Source organism: Heterodontus francisci, chromosome 10, assembly GCF_036365525.1.
Source record: "Heterodontus francisci isolate sHetFra1 chromosome 10, sHetFra1.hap1, whole genome shotgun sequence".
NCBI classification, from domain to species: domain Eukaryota; kingdom Metazoa; phylum Chordata; class Chondrichthyes; order Heterodontiformes; family Heterodontidae; genus Heterodontus; species Heterodontus francisci.
The window spans coordinates 74,241,780-74,259,433 of NC_090380.1; the positions used below are offsets into that span (position 1 = coordinate 74,241,780).

At 44.3% G+C, this 17,654-nt stretch overlaps 1 protein-coding gene across 17 annotated transcripts in view; it reads right to left on the reverse strand.

The window, feature by feature from the left end:
• hao2 (hydroxyacid oxidase 2 (long chain)) overlaps positions 1-17,654 on the reverse strand; it is a 68,593-nt gene that overhangs the window by 12,125 nt on the left and 38,814 nt on the right. For 3 of the 17 annotated variants that reach the window (XM_068040765.1, XM_068040766.1, XM_068040764.1), the window contains 5 exons: positions 13,526-13,678; positions 10,042-10,193; positions 6,223-6,506; positions 2,469-2,687; positions 571-729 (listed from right to left, as the gene is read on the reverse strand). In XM_068040765.1, coding sequence (XP_067896866.1) covers positions 571-729; positions 2,469-2,687; positions 6,223-6,506; positions 10,042-10,193; positions 13,526-13,656 — 945 coding nt within the window. In that variant the 5' untranslated portion in view covers positions 13,657-13,678. The other 14 variants (XR_010975840.1, XR_010975841.1, XM_068040777.1 and 11 more) reach the window with 11 other exon arrangements.

A 17,654-nucleotide genomic window follows, 5' to 3' on the forward strand; every position in this document is an offset into this window, starting at 1 on the left:
GAGTAGTGGGCATTGGGAGGTAATGGGGATTGGAGAGGAGAGGAGATTAGGAACAGTTGGCAACAAAGGAATGAAAGGAGATATAGAGGAGAGGTTTGAGATCACTGAATGGCAAATGTATAGCTCATGATCAGAACACAATGGGACTGAAAAGCTATGAGGAATTAGTATTAAATTTCATTACTTTCTGCTTGGTCACTGCCTGTGCTCCCATGTAAAACACTGACTTTTTCTTAAGTAAGCAGTGGCTTATAAACAGAAGTTGCTGTCATTGGGTCCACAGAGAAAAGAATGTATTCATTCAAAAAAAACTACACTGTTGGATTTTATAATCCTACAAATCCTTTCAGTTTTGCAACATAATCCTCATTAGATATTTGTATGGAATACCTTTGAAGGGGACAAGGAAGCAATTCTCCTCCCATCATGTAGAAACATTTGATCCCCTGTTCTAAAATCCATTTGACCTCCAACAGACTACCTAAGCATCTCCAAAACTTTTTATAGCAGGGAGCAATGGAAAGGTTGTAGGTTGGCAATGAAAATGCACATAAAGCATCAATTAATTACCTTGTAGACAAGGCCCCAAACCACAGGCCGGCCAATGAAAACACACCTGGCACCAAGAGCTAAAGCCTTGAGCACGTCACTTCCTGTACGGATTCCGCCATCCAAATAAACCTCAATTCTTCCTTGTACCGTATCCACAATCTCTGATAGGGCATCTATCTGCAAACGTTCAAACAAGTATTACTCACTGTCTTTCAATCTATCAATCAGTTTGGAAGTAAAGTATTTTTCTAATGTAGTGGAATTTGCTGATAATGAATTACTTAGTGGTGAGATTCCAGTTATACTGAATAGTTCTTCTATCTCTTCCAGCTAATTCTAACCATAACTAAATGTTACAGAATTATGACTTTTTTAAACAGAAAAGAATTACAAATCTCCATTGTTCGGCATGTGAGGAGTTAGTGAATAAATCTTATTGGCCAGTCAATTTTACCTTAAGGAATTCCCCATAGTGATGCTACTGTGACAGGGAAATCAGTGTAGGAAATCATGGGAGGAAATATACATTTTTTTTTTACATTATTCATTCATAGGATATGGGAGTTGCTAGGAAGGCCAGCATTTATTGCCCATCCTTAATTGTCCTTGAGAAGGTGTGGTCAGCCGCCTTCTTGACCTGCTGCAGTCCAAGTGGTGTAGGTACACAGGATTTTGACTCAGCAACAGTGAAAGAACAGCAATATAGTTCCAAATTAGGATGGTGTGTGATTCGGAGAGGAACATGTAGGTGGTGGTGTTTCCATATGCCTGCTCGCCTTGTTTTTCTAGGTGGTAGATGTCGTGGATTTGAAAGATGCTGTCAAAGAAGTCTTGGTGAGTTGCTGCAGTGCATCTTGCAGCCATGGTGCATAGTGGTTGAGGGAGTGGATGCTTAAGGTGCTGGACAGCATGCCAATCAAGCAAGCTGCTTTATCCTGGATGGTGTCGAGCTTCTTAAGTTTTGTTGGAGCTGCGCTCATCCAGGAAAGCAGGGAGTATTCCATCACACTCCCAACATGTGTTTTGCAGTGAGTGGACAGACTTTGGGGAGTCAGGAGGTTTATTATAAAATAAAATCCAGAATACCCAGCTCTGACCTGTTCCTGTCACCACAGTGTTTGTGGCTGGTCCAGTTAAGGTTCTGGTCAATGGTGAGCTCCCAGGATGTTGATGGTGGGGGATTCATCAATAGTAATTCCATTGAATGTCAAAGGGAAGAGTCTCTCTTGTTGGAGATGGTCATTTCCTGGCACTTATGTGGCACAAATGTAATTTGTCACTTATAAGCCCAAGCCTGAATGTTGTCCAGGTCTTGCTGCATGTGGGCACGGACTGCTTCATTACCTGAGGAGTTGCAAATGGAACTGAACACTGTGCAATCAACAGCAAAGGTGCCCACTTCTGACCTTATGAAGGAGGGAAGGTCATTGACAAAGAAGCAGAAGATGGTTGGGCCCAGGTCGCTTCCCTGAGGAACTCCTGCAGTGATGTCCTGAGGCTGAGATAATTGGACTCCAAACGCCACAACCATCTTACCTAATCTAGACTGATACTTCAATGTCTTACTGAGGAAGTGTTGTAGATGTCTGTACTTGGCATTCTTTGGATAAAATGTTAAAATGATGCACTGTCTACACTGTACAATTGGACGTAAAGTGGCACAGTTTGAAGAAGAGTAGTGAGTTCTGTTGGTGTCCTGGCCAATGTTCCTGTTTCAACCAACACCACTCAAAGTAGATTAACTATTCATCTCATTTGTTGTTTGTTGGAGCTTGTTGTGTGCAAATTGGCTGCCTTACTTGCCTACTTAATAACAATGGCTACACTTCAAGGTGGACAGTTAGTCATGGATTAAAGAAAGTGAGGAAGAAAAGAAGTATTGAGCGTGTGTGAGAGAGTTAGATAGATAAACTGACCGTAGCTGGGCCTCCATCAAGTTGCCTTCCTCCATGGTTTGACACAATGATACCTTGGACGCCATGCTCCACTGCCAGCTCTGCATCTTCCTTGGTTAGAATACCCTTAATAATTATAGGCAGGCGAGTTAATGACTGAAGCCAGTAGATATCTTTCCAACAGATGGATGGATCCAGAGAATTGGCTGGTACTCCATACACCTCTGCCTCATTATGATCCTGTTTGGATAGAAGAATAGTTACATTGTAGTTGTGCAAAGAGACTTTAATTATGTGGGAAACTCAACTAGTGGGTTGTAGGAACTGTGGAATTCATCCAGGCACTTTAAACCCTTTTGGCTCAATTCTATCTCAATCGGGACTGATGATTTAGGAGTGTATCAATGCTGTCTAAACTTTATCTGCAGGTGGCATTTCAATATCAGTTACGTGACATAAAAAAGCAAACAGTTAGTTTATACACACACAAATATTTGAATTTAAGATTATTGGTTTTAAGCAACGACTAGGATTATTTGTAACAGTAGATCTTTGAATCAGAATAGAAGTAACTACTTACTGACTTTCATGACTTAGGGCTGAATTTTATCCAGCCAGCAGGAGCGTGGAGGCATGGGAGGCCGAAAAATCGGGAGGGGACGTGCTCGCCAGAAATCTGACGTCATGATGCCAGTTCTGGATTTTGTCGGCGGCGGGAAAGGTCCAAGATGGCATTACTGCTACAATGTGGTGGGACTGCAATTTGAATTGCTGAGCAGGTACTTAATATGCATTAGCATGGGTCTCACTCCAATTTCATGAAAGGTTTTGAATTTAATCAACCGTGCACTGGGATCATGTGCCTTCTGATCCCCGTCAGGTTAAAGGTGGTGGTAGTGAGGCGAGGCCTCAGTGCCGCCCATGGAAAGCAGCCAGGGGGAGCATTGGCTGTATACAGGAAGGGGAATGGGGGAGGGGCAGCCTTTGCCCAATAGTGGTGCAGACCTCATGGCAAGGGTGGGCGCAGAGGGGTTGCAACCTTTTTGGGTGGTGGGCTCTCTGCAAGGGTGGGCGCTGAGGGGCATTAGCCTGTGTTCAGAGGGTAGTGGCAAAGGGAAGTTTCCAAAGGCAAGGTCCTCTCTCCAAGGAAAGCGCACAGGAGGGGGAGCGACTGGCTGGAATGGCTCTCATATACCGTCTTTGTAGATGTCCATGCTGCACATGAGACTCAAAGGGAGGCAGGGCCAGGCAGTGGCTGGGCAAGCTAGTGAAGATTGAGTAGGGAAGCCACAGTTTCTGACAATGTCAAGAAGGGCTTATCCATGCCAGAGAGTGTACTGGACTCGCCTCAGCTACCTCCAAATGTCCAAGCAGCAGTGTCAGTGAAGACTGCAGCTCTCCAGGGAGGCTGTCACCAATGTACGCCATGCTGCAGAATGAGCTGTGACCCATGTGCTTTGGTGGACATCCAATGACCGTGGGCCTGAAGATCACCATGGCACTCAACGTTTACACCTATGGATCTTTCCAGGGATCCACTGGGGCATGGGTGGGGTATCCCAGGCAGCAGCCGATCACTGCATCAAGGAGGTGACCAATGCCTTGTTCAAGAGGGCCGGCAATGATTTGCAGTACTGGACCAACCCTGACAGTCATGCAGAGAGGGCCATCGGCTTCGGGGCCTTCGCTGGATTCGCCCGGCATGTATTTGGCCATCAAGGCTCCCACAGAGCAGCCAGCAGCTTTCATCAACAGGAAGGCCTTTCATTCCATCAACATACAACTGGTGTGCAATCACCGAAAATGCATCCTGCAGGTGTGTGCCCACTTCCCAGGAAGCAGCCATGATGCCTACATACTTCGACAATCCCCGGTGCGGCAGCCTTTCTGCACCCCCCACCACCCACCCCACTCACCTTCAGGGATGGATTCTCGGGGACGAGGGCTACCCATTGAAGACATGGCTACTGATGCCTCTGAGGAACCCTTGTACTGCAGCAGAGTAAAGTTACACACCTGCCACGGATCCACCCAGGTGAACATCGAGCAGGCCATTAGGCTGCTGAAGATGAGATTCCAATGCCTCAATCGATCCAGTGGAGCCCTGCAGTATGTCCCTGCGAGGGTCTTGTGTATTGTGGTGTTCTGCTGTGCTCTGCACAATCTAGCATTGCAGAGGTGGGGAGAGGCCTTGCATCAAGAGGACATGATTGAACGCCACTCCTCATCTGACGAGGAGGATGTGGAGGAGGATGCAGAGCATGTAGCACTGGATGATGAAGCCTTTGTACCGGAGGCGAGGGCCATTGAGTGACACACAAGGGAGGCACAGGACAATCTCATACATACCCGGTTCCTGCCACCATGATGCCCGTTCCAAGTTAACTCAATGAATACTCACCTCACTGTATTCTGCATGTCGCCTCTTTCCTATTGCACTCCTGTTCCTTGCACCCAGGCTCACCAGGTGCATGCACAGAACTGAGGAGGTTACCCTATGCAGCCTGCCCCTGTGCTGGTAGCCCATTGAGGGAGCAAGGGTGAAGGTGGCATCAGACAGGGCAGCAGGGAAAGCCGGAGAGATTCTCAGCAATGAAAGTGACCTCCATCTATTTAAACATTCACAATACCAATTAATGGAAGGATCAAGAACCAGAGGGCACCGATTGGCAAAAGAAGCATACAAACATACGAACATACGAATTAGGAGCAGGAGTAGGCCACTCGGCCCTTCGCGCCTGCTCTGCCATTCAATAAGTTCATGGCTGAACTGATTACTCCACATTTCCACCTATCCCTGATAACCTTCCATCCCCTTGCTTATAAAGAATCTATCTACCTCTGCCTTAAAAATATTCAAAAACTCTGCTCTCACCGCCTTTTGAGGAAGAGAATTCCAAAGACTCACGACCCTCTGAGAGAAAAGATTTCTCCTCATCTCTGTCTTACAAGGGCGACCCCTTATTTTTAAACAGTGACCCCTAGTTCCCGATTCTTCCACAAGGGGAAACATTATTTCCACATCCACCCTGTTAAGACCCTTCAGGGTCTTATAGCAATGGAGACACATGGAAAAACTTTTTCACGCAGCATGTGGTTAAGGTCTGGAATGCACTGCCTGAGAGTGTGGTGCAGGCAGGTTCAATCGAGGCATCCAAGAGGGAATTGGATTGTTATCTGAAGGGGAAGAATGTGCAGGGCTAATGGGGATAAGGCAGGGGAGTTACACTAGGTGAATTGCTCCTTCAGAAAGCCAGCACAAACATGAGGGGCCAAATGGCCTCCTTCTGTGCTGTAATCATTCTATGATTCTATATTGTACCTCTCAGCACCTGTTTCTTCCCTTAAAAATGGGTACCGCAACTATCAAACTTTAACCCTTGAGATTCTCTATATATATTGGAGGCAAGGAGGAGATGGTGTGAAAAGAATAGTTGGGGAAGAGGGGAAGATGATTTTTCCCTTTTATTGCCAATTTTATTCATAATTTTTATTCTCTTCTCTTCTGAAACTCTTTTGTCAAATTATTGTTCATTAGCATCTTGCCTTGCCTAAGTACTAGTGCTAACAGCCATCTCAATCAACCCTGATCCTGCCTTCAACAACATCCACGTATGGACACTTCAGCAGAATTTACTAGATAGCAGTCACGATCTGGGAGCCTGGCCATCTTTCCCCTCCAATAGTGCTCAAGCCAATTGGTGTGACCCTGCTACCAGCCTAGCTGGGATCAGTTCACCTCATGATATACCTTTAAAAGGGGAAATAACCATACCTCAAAAATGCCATCAAAATTTTTTACTTTGAGATGAGGTGGTAGCTTAAAGTTGTTCCTGATATCATTTCTCCGCTTGCCAGTATAAGGGACATCCACAGTTAGGACGATGGCCTTGTATCCGTGTGCTTCCACGCGGTGTACTAACTGCTCTGAGAGTTTACGGTTCCGATAGACATAAAGCTGAAACCATCGAAATCCATTTGGAGCTGCAGCTGAAATCTCTTCCACTGAGCAGGTGGAGTATGTGCTGGCAATGTAACAAGTATTCATGGCTTCAGCAGCTATAAAACAACACGCAAACACTAATCAAAATCCACATTTTGATGTTCCTTGACTTTAAAAGGATTGCATTAGAGTGCTGTCATTGGAATTCTTGGATCTAGATTCAGTTTCAGCACAATGGAAAAAGGTGAAAAATATCCCTTTCATGAATTTTAAAGTATTTATCATTGGACATTGGTTGAGGCTTTTTATTCCAATACTTATGCATGTGTGTAAATGCACAAAGTGTGGTGAATAAGGCTGATGAGCTACAAGCACAAATAGCAGTGTATATAATGTAGTGGCAATAATGTAAAGGTGGCTTAAAAATGGCGAGGACTGGGGGCTTAATATACAAGGATATAACATGTTCAGAAAATATAGAAAAGGAATAAAGGGAGGTGGGGTAGCAGTATTGATTAGGAAAGACATTGCAGTGTTGGAAAGGGAGGATGTCCTTGAAGGGGCAAGGACAAAATTCATTTGGTTAGAGCTGAGAAGCAAAAGGGGTATGATCACGCTACTGGGGTCATTCTATAGGCCTCAAAGGGTGAGGGAGTGATAGAGGAGCAAATCTGCAGGGAAATCATAGAGATGTGCAAGAACTATAGAGTGGTGATATTGGGGGACTTTAATTACCCAAATATCGATTGGGATAATATTAGAGTAAAGGGTAAGGAGGGGGAGGAATTTCTAAAATGTGTTCAGGAGAACTTCCTTGATCAGTGTGTACTCAGCCCAACTAGGAAGGAGGCATTGCTGGATCTGATGCTGGGAAATGAGGTGAGCCAAGTGGACCAAGTGAGTAAGAGTGATCATCGTATCATAAGGTTTACACTCATAATACAGAAAAACAAGGAACAAAGTAAGATAGAACGTCTAGATTGGAAGAGGACTAATTTCAATGTGATGAGAAGGGATCTAGCCAGGGTAGACTGGAACCAAATACTGACAGGAAGAGCTGTATCAGAACAATGGGTTATCTTTAGGAAAGGGATGTTGCAGGTACAGGCTAGGCACATTCCAATGATCGCGAAAGGTAGGGGAACCAAAAACAGGGCCCCTTGGATGACCAGGGAGATAGAGATTATGATGAAACAAAAAAAGAGGGTGTACGATGCATGTCAGGTGAATTCTTCAAGTGAGAACCAGGCCATATACAATAAGTTGATAGGGGAGGTGAAGCAAAAAGTTAGACTGGCAAAGAGAGAATGTGAAACAGAATGGCAGGCAACATAATAGGGAACCCAAAAATCGTCTATTAGCATATAAATATTAAGCAGGTAGTAAGTGGAGGAGTGGGGCCTATTAGGGACAAAGAGGATAATATATGCCTAGAGGCACAAGGCAAGGCTAATATACGTAAATGCGTACTTTGTATCAGTGTTCACTAAGGAAGTGGAATCTGACAAAATATCGGCAGAAGCAGAGACAGTAGAGGCATGGATAAGGTAAAAATTGAGAGGGGGGAGGTACTAAAAAGTCTGGCTATGCTTACGGTAGATACGTCATCTGGTCCGGATGGCTTGCATCTCAGGTTGCTACAGGAAGTGGGGATGGAGATAGCGGAAGGGCTTGCCATAATCTTCCAATCTTCTCTAGATATGGGGGAGGTGCCAGAGGATTGGAGAATGGCAAATGTGACACCCTTATTCAAGAAAGGGTGTAAGGACAGTCCTAGCAACTACAGGCCAGTTAGTTTAAAATCAGTGGTGAGTAAGGTTTTAGAAACAATAATCGGAAAAAAATCAACACACACTTGGAGAGGTTCGAATTAATTAAGGATAACCAGCAGGAATTTGTAAAAGGCAGATCACGCTTGACTCATCTAATTGAATTTTTTGATGAAGTAACAGAGAAGATTGGTGAAAGGATGTTGTTTATAAGAAAGCATTTAGTAAGGTAACACATAAAAGGCTGGTTAACAAAACTGAGACTCATGTAATAGGAGGGTCAGTGTTCAATTGGATAAAAAAATTGGCTTAAGGACAGGAAACAACGATTCGTAGTAAGTGTTTGCTTTCCAGACTGGAGGATGGTGGACAGTGTTGTTCCCCAAGGGTCAGTTTTGGGACCACTGCATTTTTTGCTATATATAAATGACTTGAATTTTGGAATACAGAGTAGAATTTCAAAATTTGCCGATGACACCAAACTTGGCAGTGAGGATGATATAAATCGCCTGCAACAGGACATAGAGAGGTGAGCAGAATGGGCAGACAGCTGGCAGATGGAATTTAATACTGACAAGTGTGAGGTGATGCATTTTGGCAGAAGGAATAGGGAGAGGCAATATATCCTTCATGGCACAGTTCTAAAGAGTGTGCAGGAACAGAGGGATCTGGGGGTGCATGTGCATTGATCTTTGAAGTTGGTAGGACATATTGAGAGAGTGGTTAGTAAAGCATATGGGATCTTGGGATTCATAAATAAAGGCATTAAGCACAAAAGCAAGTAAGTTATGCTGAATCTTTATAAAGCTATGGTTAGGCCCCAACTGCATCCCGTTCTGGTCACCACACTTTAGGAAGGATATGAGGGTCCTTTCGAGGGTGCAGAGGAGATTTGCCAGAATGATTTCTGGGATAAGGAATTTTAGTTACAAGGTAAGGTTGGGAAAAACTATTTGTTCTCAAGGAGATTAAGGGGCGATTTAATAGAAGTGTACAAGATTATGACAGGCTTAGATAAGATAGACAAGGAAAAACTGTTCCCATTAACTACTGGTACAAGGACTAGGGGACCCAGATTGAAGGTTTTAGGCAAGAGATGCAGGGGGAATATGAGGAAGAATTTTTTTACGCAGCGGGTTGTAATGTCCTGGAACTCATTGCTCGCAAGGGTGGTGGAAGCAAAGACAATCAATGACTTCAAGGGGAAACTGGATAGCCGCTTGAAGGAAATAAGGGCTACGGGGTTCAAGTGGGGGAGTGGGATTGGCTGAGTAGCTCCATGGAGAGCCGGCATGGACTCAATGGGCCGAACGGCCTCCTTCTGTGACTTAAATGACTGTATGATTCTAGTTACATGAAAGCATTAGGCCTAAATTTGCTGAATATTTGTACCATTGTTCTGTACCCCATTATTATGGTACAGAAATTTCAGGAAATTATGGCATTACTTACACCACGCCATCATTGGCTGGGACTTTTACACCACTGCATCATTAACCCTTGCCGAAACAGATAAAAGCCAATTAGAATAACCCCACCTCCATTAAAATCAATGGTAATCATGTATTTTCTTCAATTAAGCATTCACTCCACTGCTACCTGGATTTAAAAATAATGGCATTTGAGACCTTCTTAATAGTGGCCAAAAGTTGCTTTACATCATTTCCTGCTCTGCGAATAGCAAGTCACAAATGAAGGAATATTTTGACCTTTCATTACTCATTTGTTTATTAATGCTTGCAAGTGATGTAAAGGAACTGGTGTCCAAAACTCACAACAATTGCATTTCATCATGTGGCTCTGTTAACATGTCTTTGTTCACAATATTGCAACCATATGAATACAGCTATCTTTTAAAAAGAAAATGTCTGTGATGAAGTACCACGGGCTGTACTCATCTCCCCATCATGCCATGCCATGCAGTGGAAGGCAGTAGGTGCGATTCCAATGGGAAAACTGATCTCCATGCCCTGGATGGTCGCCCTTGTGTCTGTTACAGAGACATCTCTTAGCATTCGGGGACGCAGACGGATCCTACAAAATTAGCAGAAATTTGAAATTACATTAATTACCTTAATCTGTGCAATTCTATGTCATATCATATCTCCCTGCATAAGCTAAACTGTCTCACTGGGTTATCTTTTAGTCTATACTACCTGGGTATAAAGTATCACCCGGGAAGGAGGCAGAAAAGAAAACTGGGAAAAGAAATGAACACTCATAACAGAACTGGCACAGTTTTCATTCCGTTTGAAAAGAAGGCAGGTTCCATTACAGGTGTACAATCATCTCTGCCTAATGTTCCACCCTGACTCCTGCCTAGGCAGTAGAGGTTGATGATCAGCCATGATCTGTTTGAATGGCGGAGCAGGCTCGACAGGCCGAATGGCCTACTCCTGCTCCTATATCCTATGTTCCTATGGTAGAGTTGAAAATCCACCCCAATATATATTTATTGTAATTCCATCACAGTTTCTGGTAAGACTGAATAACCAACACAAAGAAGAAGAAAAAGAACAACTGCAACCACTTGTATTATATAGCACCTTTAATGTAATGAAACATCCCAAGGCACTTCACAGGAATGTTCTAAAGCAAAATTAGGCACCGAACTAAATAACGCATTATTACGGCAGATGGCCAAAAGCTTGGTCAAAGAGGTAGTTTTAAGGAGTGTCTTATAGGAGGAGAGAGAAGTACAGAGTTAGAGAGGTTTAGAAAGGGAATTCCAGAGCTTAGGGCCAGGATAGCTGAAGGCACAGCTGCCAATGGTGGAAAGATTAAAATCGGAGATGCTCAGGAGACCAGAATTAGATGAGCGCAGCTATCTTGGAGGTTTGTAAGGCCAGAGGAGATTACAGAGATAGGGAGGGGTGAGGCCATGGAGGGAGCTGAAAACAAGGATGAGGATTTTAAAATTGAGCCGTTGCTTGACTGGGAGCCAATGTAGATCAGTGAACAAAGGGTGATGGTGAATGGGACTTTTGGCGGACGGGAGCCGTCCACCGACTGAAAAGTCAGCGGCGAACTCGTTTCCGCCTGGCCTGGAGATCCGACGCACATTTTGCAGATCCACGGCCTTTAATTGTTCTGAGGGAGGACTTCCACCCACTTAGGCAGGAAGTCCCGCCTAATAGAGCTGCCAGCCAATCAGCGGGCCGGCAGCTCTTAATCCCAGCAGCGCCACAAGGAGCAGTGGCCACTGCTGGGACTGCAGCCCAGCTTGAAGACGAAGATGTCGGGCAGCCCGGAACCAAGATAAGTTTTTGTTGCCTCACCAGGGGTGGTCGGGCCCCGGTGAGGCAAGGGTGGTCAATTAGGGGGACGGGGGTGTGTTGGGTGTTGGGGGTGGTTGGGGCAGTGGGGGCGGTCCTCCAGAAGGGCACAGGGTACCTGATCATAAGGCTGTCAGAGAGCCGCCTGCTTTGAATAGGGGGATTTTCTTGTGCCTGACACGGGTAAAATCCCCCTGGTGGCAGGCAGAGGCCTTTAAGTGCCTGGGGCGGGTGGGCCATTTCCACCACCCCCCCCCACCACCACCGCCCTGCGTAAAGTGGTGGCAGAGGCAGGAGTGGGTCGGGAAGGGCTCCCTGAGCTTCCCACTCCATTTTACGCATCCCCACCTCTGACACCTTCACACTGTTTGGGGGGGCATAAAATTCCGGCCTGGATGCGAGTAAGAACACAGGCAGCAGAGTTTTGGATGACATTAAGTTTACGTAGGACAGAATGTGGGAGGCCGGCTAGGAGTACATTGGAATAGTCAAGTCTAAAGGTAATAAAGGCATGGATGAGAGTTTCAATAACAGATAAGCTGAGGCAAGGGCGGATGTTATGGAGATGAAAATAGGCAGTCTTAGTGATGGCATGGAATAGGGCTAACTTTCAGAGCTATGGAGCAAATGCAGGTTTGATGCTTTTTTTTAAATTTAGAGATACAGCACTGAAACAGGCCCTTTGGCCCACCGAGTCCGTGCCGACCAACAACCACCCATTTATACTAATCCTGCAGTAATCCCATATTCCCTACCACCTACCTACACTAGGGGCAATTTATAATGGCCAATTTACCTATCAGCCTGCAAGTCTTTGGCTGTGGGAGGAAACCGGAGCACCCGGCGAAAACCCACGCGGTCACAGGGAGAACTTGCAAACTCCGCACAGGCAGTACCCAGAATTGAACCCGGGTCCCTGGAGCTGTGAGGCTGCAGTGCTAACCACTGTGCCGCTTGTCCACTTAGTTTCCACTCTGGACATATTGAATAGCAAGGCACCAAGTGGAGGTTGTGATTTGTTTGTACATCTGTGTGTGTGTTTTTACGCTTGCATTTGTGCATATACATGTGTGCGCATGAGGGGAATGGGACATTAAAGAAAAGCACACCTATTGGTCAATAGTGTTTCCTTAGTTACTGTCGGTGAGCAAACTGACTGGGTAGCGGTGATGACCAGCTGAGGTAGACCAAAGATAATTCATAAAGAAACAAAATACATAGAAGTACTGCACCATAGACTTTTCCTGATATAATGCAATTCTCAACCCACCTCATTATTGGCATTGCTAATATGATGACAAGATTGGTTCTGGTTGGTAGTGAAAAAGTAAAGTCTCAAAAATGGAACAAAGAAGGTTACAGGAGGATCTAATAGAGGTTTCCAAAATTCTGTGTAATCTGTCAAAAACTGGTGTCTTGGCACTCTGATGACAGATCAGAGGTCTGGGCTGGGCTGAAAATGAAGAAGTGCAGCATTTTTTACATGGTCTTCCGTAAGCTAATGGTCAGAGAAGAAAAGTAATCAATTTTTCCTGGGATTAATCACCTTCATCTTTAGAAATGTTAGGGCCTTTATTAGGACTCTGAATGAAACTCTCACCAGCTCTCAGTTGGGCCTAATGGAGGTGTAAGTGAAGGAGTTTGTGGGATAGCCTGGGGACTCCCCCAATCATGCCCCCTTAATGTAGGGTGGGTGGCAGGCAGGAGCGTCGCCCGCCTTCCCAAGCTGGCTTCTTCCACAAAGGTGGAGTTCCATCAGAACAGGTTTCTCTCCAAATTCCACACCCTACACATACATACAGAAAAAGTGCCACAGTGGAACCTCCCTGATTCTAGAAACTGCAGGTCCTAAGATCTCAGGTTCATTCAGAATTATAGCACTCCCTGCAAGGCATTCTGCAGTTAAATGTTCTTCAGTGAATGAAAATTCAGAAATATCCATTCATTAATTTCATGGATGGAAAAATTTGATTTTGCTGTATTATAGACCTCATAAACTATTTGGAGTTTTCTTCCCTATCATCTTTCAACAATATTTTATTGTGCAATTCAGATGATTTGGGTCTCATTAGTATTGCATAGAGGACAAACCTTTTATAAGCCATCAGATTGTCATCTCTAGTACAGCACTCGTCTGCCCCAGCAGCGTAGTAATCCCAGGTGGTTTTGGGTAAATGTTCTTTAGCATACACCTCAAAGTCAGACAGACATACCAAAGACATCTCTGGGTCACACAAAGAGGATCTGAAACAATAATGGTTGCAGGGAAGTTTTAACAGGGGATCTCAATCCCTAACATTTGTTGCAGAAAGAAAAGTCAATAAAGGGACCAGAACAGTGATCTGTGTGATGGACAGAGCAACGAAACGTTTAGTCACAAATCACAAGTGCCAAAAGTCCTGAGTGCATTATGAAGGTGTGGTTTTTAAAACAAAAATCATGAACCTTTTATCAGAACTCAAGGTCACAGACCCAAAACATTGAGCTGGATTTTAAGAGCCCACCACCGGGAGCAAAAAAAAATGGCAGCCCGTACGCCGCAGAGCCGATGCGATCTCCAACGCAGTGGCGAATTTAAATAGCCGGTTCGGCCCATTCCCCCCAATCATGGGAAGAGGGCGGGCTTTCCAATGCCATAATGTCCATTTTTAAAGGGCAGCCGGCTCTAAAGGCCAATTTGAATTTTTAAAGCTACACTGCCCCCTTTGAAAATGTACCAAATAAAATTGGAACACCCCTTTCCCACCCCCCAATAACAATTACATTAAGTATTTGCCCTTCCCTCCACAAAACACTTACCTTTGAAATGTGACCTCCCCCCCAGACTGTACAAAGTTTAAAGTTCACCCCTTCCCACCATCCCCTACATTCAAATCGTATCTCCAACCTTGTCACGTCTGGTTTCCCCAAACGGGGAAGTGAAGGCCTGGGAGTGCCGGCCGCTGCACTGTAGATGGTGGTGGGCCTGGAAGATTCAAGGTGAGTGTATTTAAATTTATTTATTTTATTTGTTTACATATGTAGATTCCGGTCCCATCGCCCAGCGGCGGGGGGCGGGGGCCACCACGGAGCCTCGCCGCCGCCGGGAGGATCGGGCCCAGCACTCACAGCGTCAGGCTCCGTGATGGGCCTCTGCCGGAACGATCTTCCGGAGCCCCCGCCATGGAGCCTGACGTCGGGAACTCAGTAAACTCCAGCCCATTAACTCTGTTCCTGTCTCCACTGAAGCTGCCTGACCTGCTGAATATTTCCAGCATTATCTGTTTTTTTTTCCGATTATGTGTTCCGTTTAGATGATAGGGAAAGATTTTGTAGCAATAAAAAAGTTAAACTTTTTTAGAATGTTACAAAAAATTATTGATTTCAAAACTGTTATGACATCCCATAGGAATCTATAAGCTCTTCATAATTAGTTTCTTTTTGGATTATCTGTCCACAGGTATGTTCTAATTCATAATTATTTTGACAGCACCTCCCAACCCTGCAGCCTCTAACACTGAGAAGGTCAAGAACTGTAATATTATGGGAACACCATCACCTCCAAGTCCCTCTCCAAGTTACACACCATTCTGATATAGACATGTATCGTCATTCCTTCATTGTTGCTAGGTCAAAATCCTGGATTTCCTATGTAAAACCATGACCAAAGGTCTGAAGCAGTTCAAAATGATCCATAACCAGGGATGATCAGGGCAACTAGAGAGGGGCAATAAATGTGGTCTTGTCAGCATCTCTAAGTCCCACAGATGAATAATAAAAGTTCAAAACCCTGTAGATTTAATGCATTGAGGAGCTCTCCATATGTTTATGGATGATACAAAAAATTGTGCTAGTGTTCAAACCTTGGATGAGAAAAAAAACTACAATCAAATCTAACTGTGACTGGGAAATTGGCACACGTCTGGCTGATGTCACTTGATAGAGAGAAATAATGGCTTGGATTTTGTGGTCAGCGGTAAAGGAACAGGACTTGTCGTTCACCTCGATGACAGCTGCACATATCTGACTTCCAGGTTTCCTAACCAATTAGAGTGCGTGGGCGTGATGACGACCTGCATCACTCTCTTTCAACTCCATTATTTAAAGGGACCCTGTGAGAATCAGACTTGAAGAATGGGTGAAGTGTGTTGTGTTATGGCCGTGTGGTGTGACGTGGGTTCCCACTGTTCAACTCCCTACATGACTGCAGCAAGTATATTTGTATTAAGAGTTTAGCCCCCTTGTGTTTTATTTTCAAATAAACAGACAAAGACAGGTTTTCTTGTAGCTTTTTAAAAACAGAAAGTCAATTGTTTCTTGATCAATACGCCTTATCCCAAAATTGTCACAACCTTATTCACTCACGTATTCGCTCACGCACGCGCGCGCACGCACGTGCACACACACACACGCACACGAGACAGATAGAGGAGGGAAAGAGGTAGGCGTTTCTTTGTGGGGGAGAAGGGTTACAATAAACCTGTTGAATTCTCTTGAGACTCAAAGTCCAGATAATTGCAGGCCTGTGGTGATTGTAGATTTCTCTCTTGATTGACGGTTCTGTTGAAGATGGTGGGTCACTTCTAGCTTTCTCTCTCTGCTCTATGACGTAGATGTCAGATTTCTTCCTGCTGGGCATGTACTTCCTGGCTTTCTGGAATAGCAGCATTTACAAGTAGCCTCACCTTCTGGGTCAGTCTCTCTCTCTCTCTTTTCTGGCTTTCTTTTTTAAAAGGTAAAACTGTCACTTCTCACTTTCTGTTAAGAGACATTCTGTTTTTTTCCCATGGAGATTGCACAATGGCCCAGGACGTGGATACTTCATACCTCCTTTGTTTTAGATGACATTCAATTCTGGAATGTTACTATGATAGGTGTGAGATGAGTTTCATTAGCGCCTTTTGGCTTTTAAGATTTCTCCTTTGTCTTTGATAAACTACTTGAAAAACAAAGGTTAATCCCCTTTGCTTCAATGGCCATCTTGGACCATTGTTCACTTTTAAAAAATAAAGGTTCATTTTTTAAAGACAAAGTCTGTTTTGCATAACTCTTCAGAACTACTCCGTCAATGGTGTATCATCGCACTTCCGATGTGCGTGACACCTCCCTCAAAATGGGAAAATTAAATTACTTGTATTTCATTTTTGTGGGGTTTTTTTGGGTTTAGAAAGACAGAAAAGAAACAGTAAGACAGTTTAGGGTGACATCACTTTACACATTCATTTCATTCATTCCTCAGGCTTCTGGCCTACATTTTTCCATCATCCTTTGGTTAAGGTACCATCAAAAAAATTGCATTTCTTTCAGTTACATGTTGTCAAATGGTAGTGTCTCTCATACCAGTTTGCACTACTTTAGGAATTCTAATCTCCAGGACCATGTGATTGTTGGTAAAGCTTGAGTACGCAAATGTTGGTTACTATTTGTAGCAAGATAATCTATTTGTACAAGCTTTAACCCCTTGACGACTGCTTCCACTATACATGGCATTAACCATTCAGGTTCTGGCACATTGTTAATTCTTACTTCTCAGGTAATAGTGGGTGATACATTGTTTTTTAGCTCATGCAAGCCATGTGGGATTTCATCCTGTCCCTTCTTCTGGCTGGGTTCTAACTCTAAATTGTTGGGTTTTATTAGCTTTGGATTTGGAACCTGGGTGTGTGATTCTTCAGTGGGTAGATCCATGCTGACCTCACTTTTAGTTCCCTTGTGATTTTCACAAGTGTGGTTCACTTTAGTGTATGCTACTTTCCCGTTTCCTTTTACTTCTGAGATAGGTGTTTCCCTAATCTACCCCATGTCCTCTGGGGCACTACTGCTTGCAGGTGATTGTCCAGCTTCTACTAAACACCCCTGTGGCACTTCAACTAAGTGAGGCATGTCCCTCACTCTTGGCTTTCCTGTTTGGGAATTTTCCTCATCCCTATTCAAATATTTTTTTAAAAGTTTCAGCTAACCATATCTCAATTGCTATTCTTTCAGATTTTTGGCTTTCATCATAGCTCCTTTCAATCTTTTTGGCTGTATATGGTTCCCATTAAATTCATCTGGCTCTATCGCCCCCAGTGCGATTTATGGGACTTCCCCAGTCTTCTGCAGTTGTACAGAGTTTTGTTTTCTCCTCTCAGTTTCTCCAGTCTCTGTGGACTGCTCTGGACCCTCTGGGTACAATATTGTGCTTCCTGCCAAGTCATTGCCCAGCAATAATTATACCCCCTTCATGGGTAAGCTCGGAATG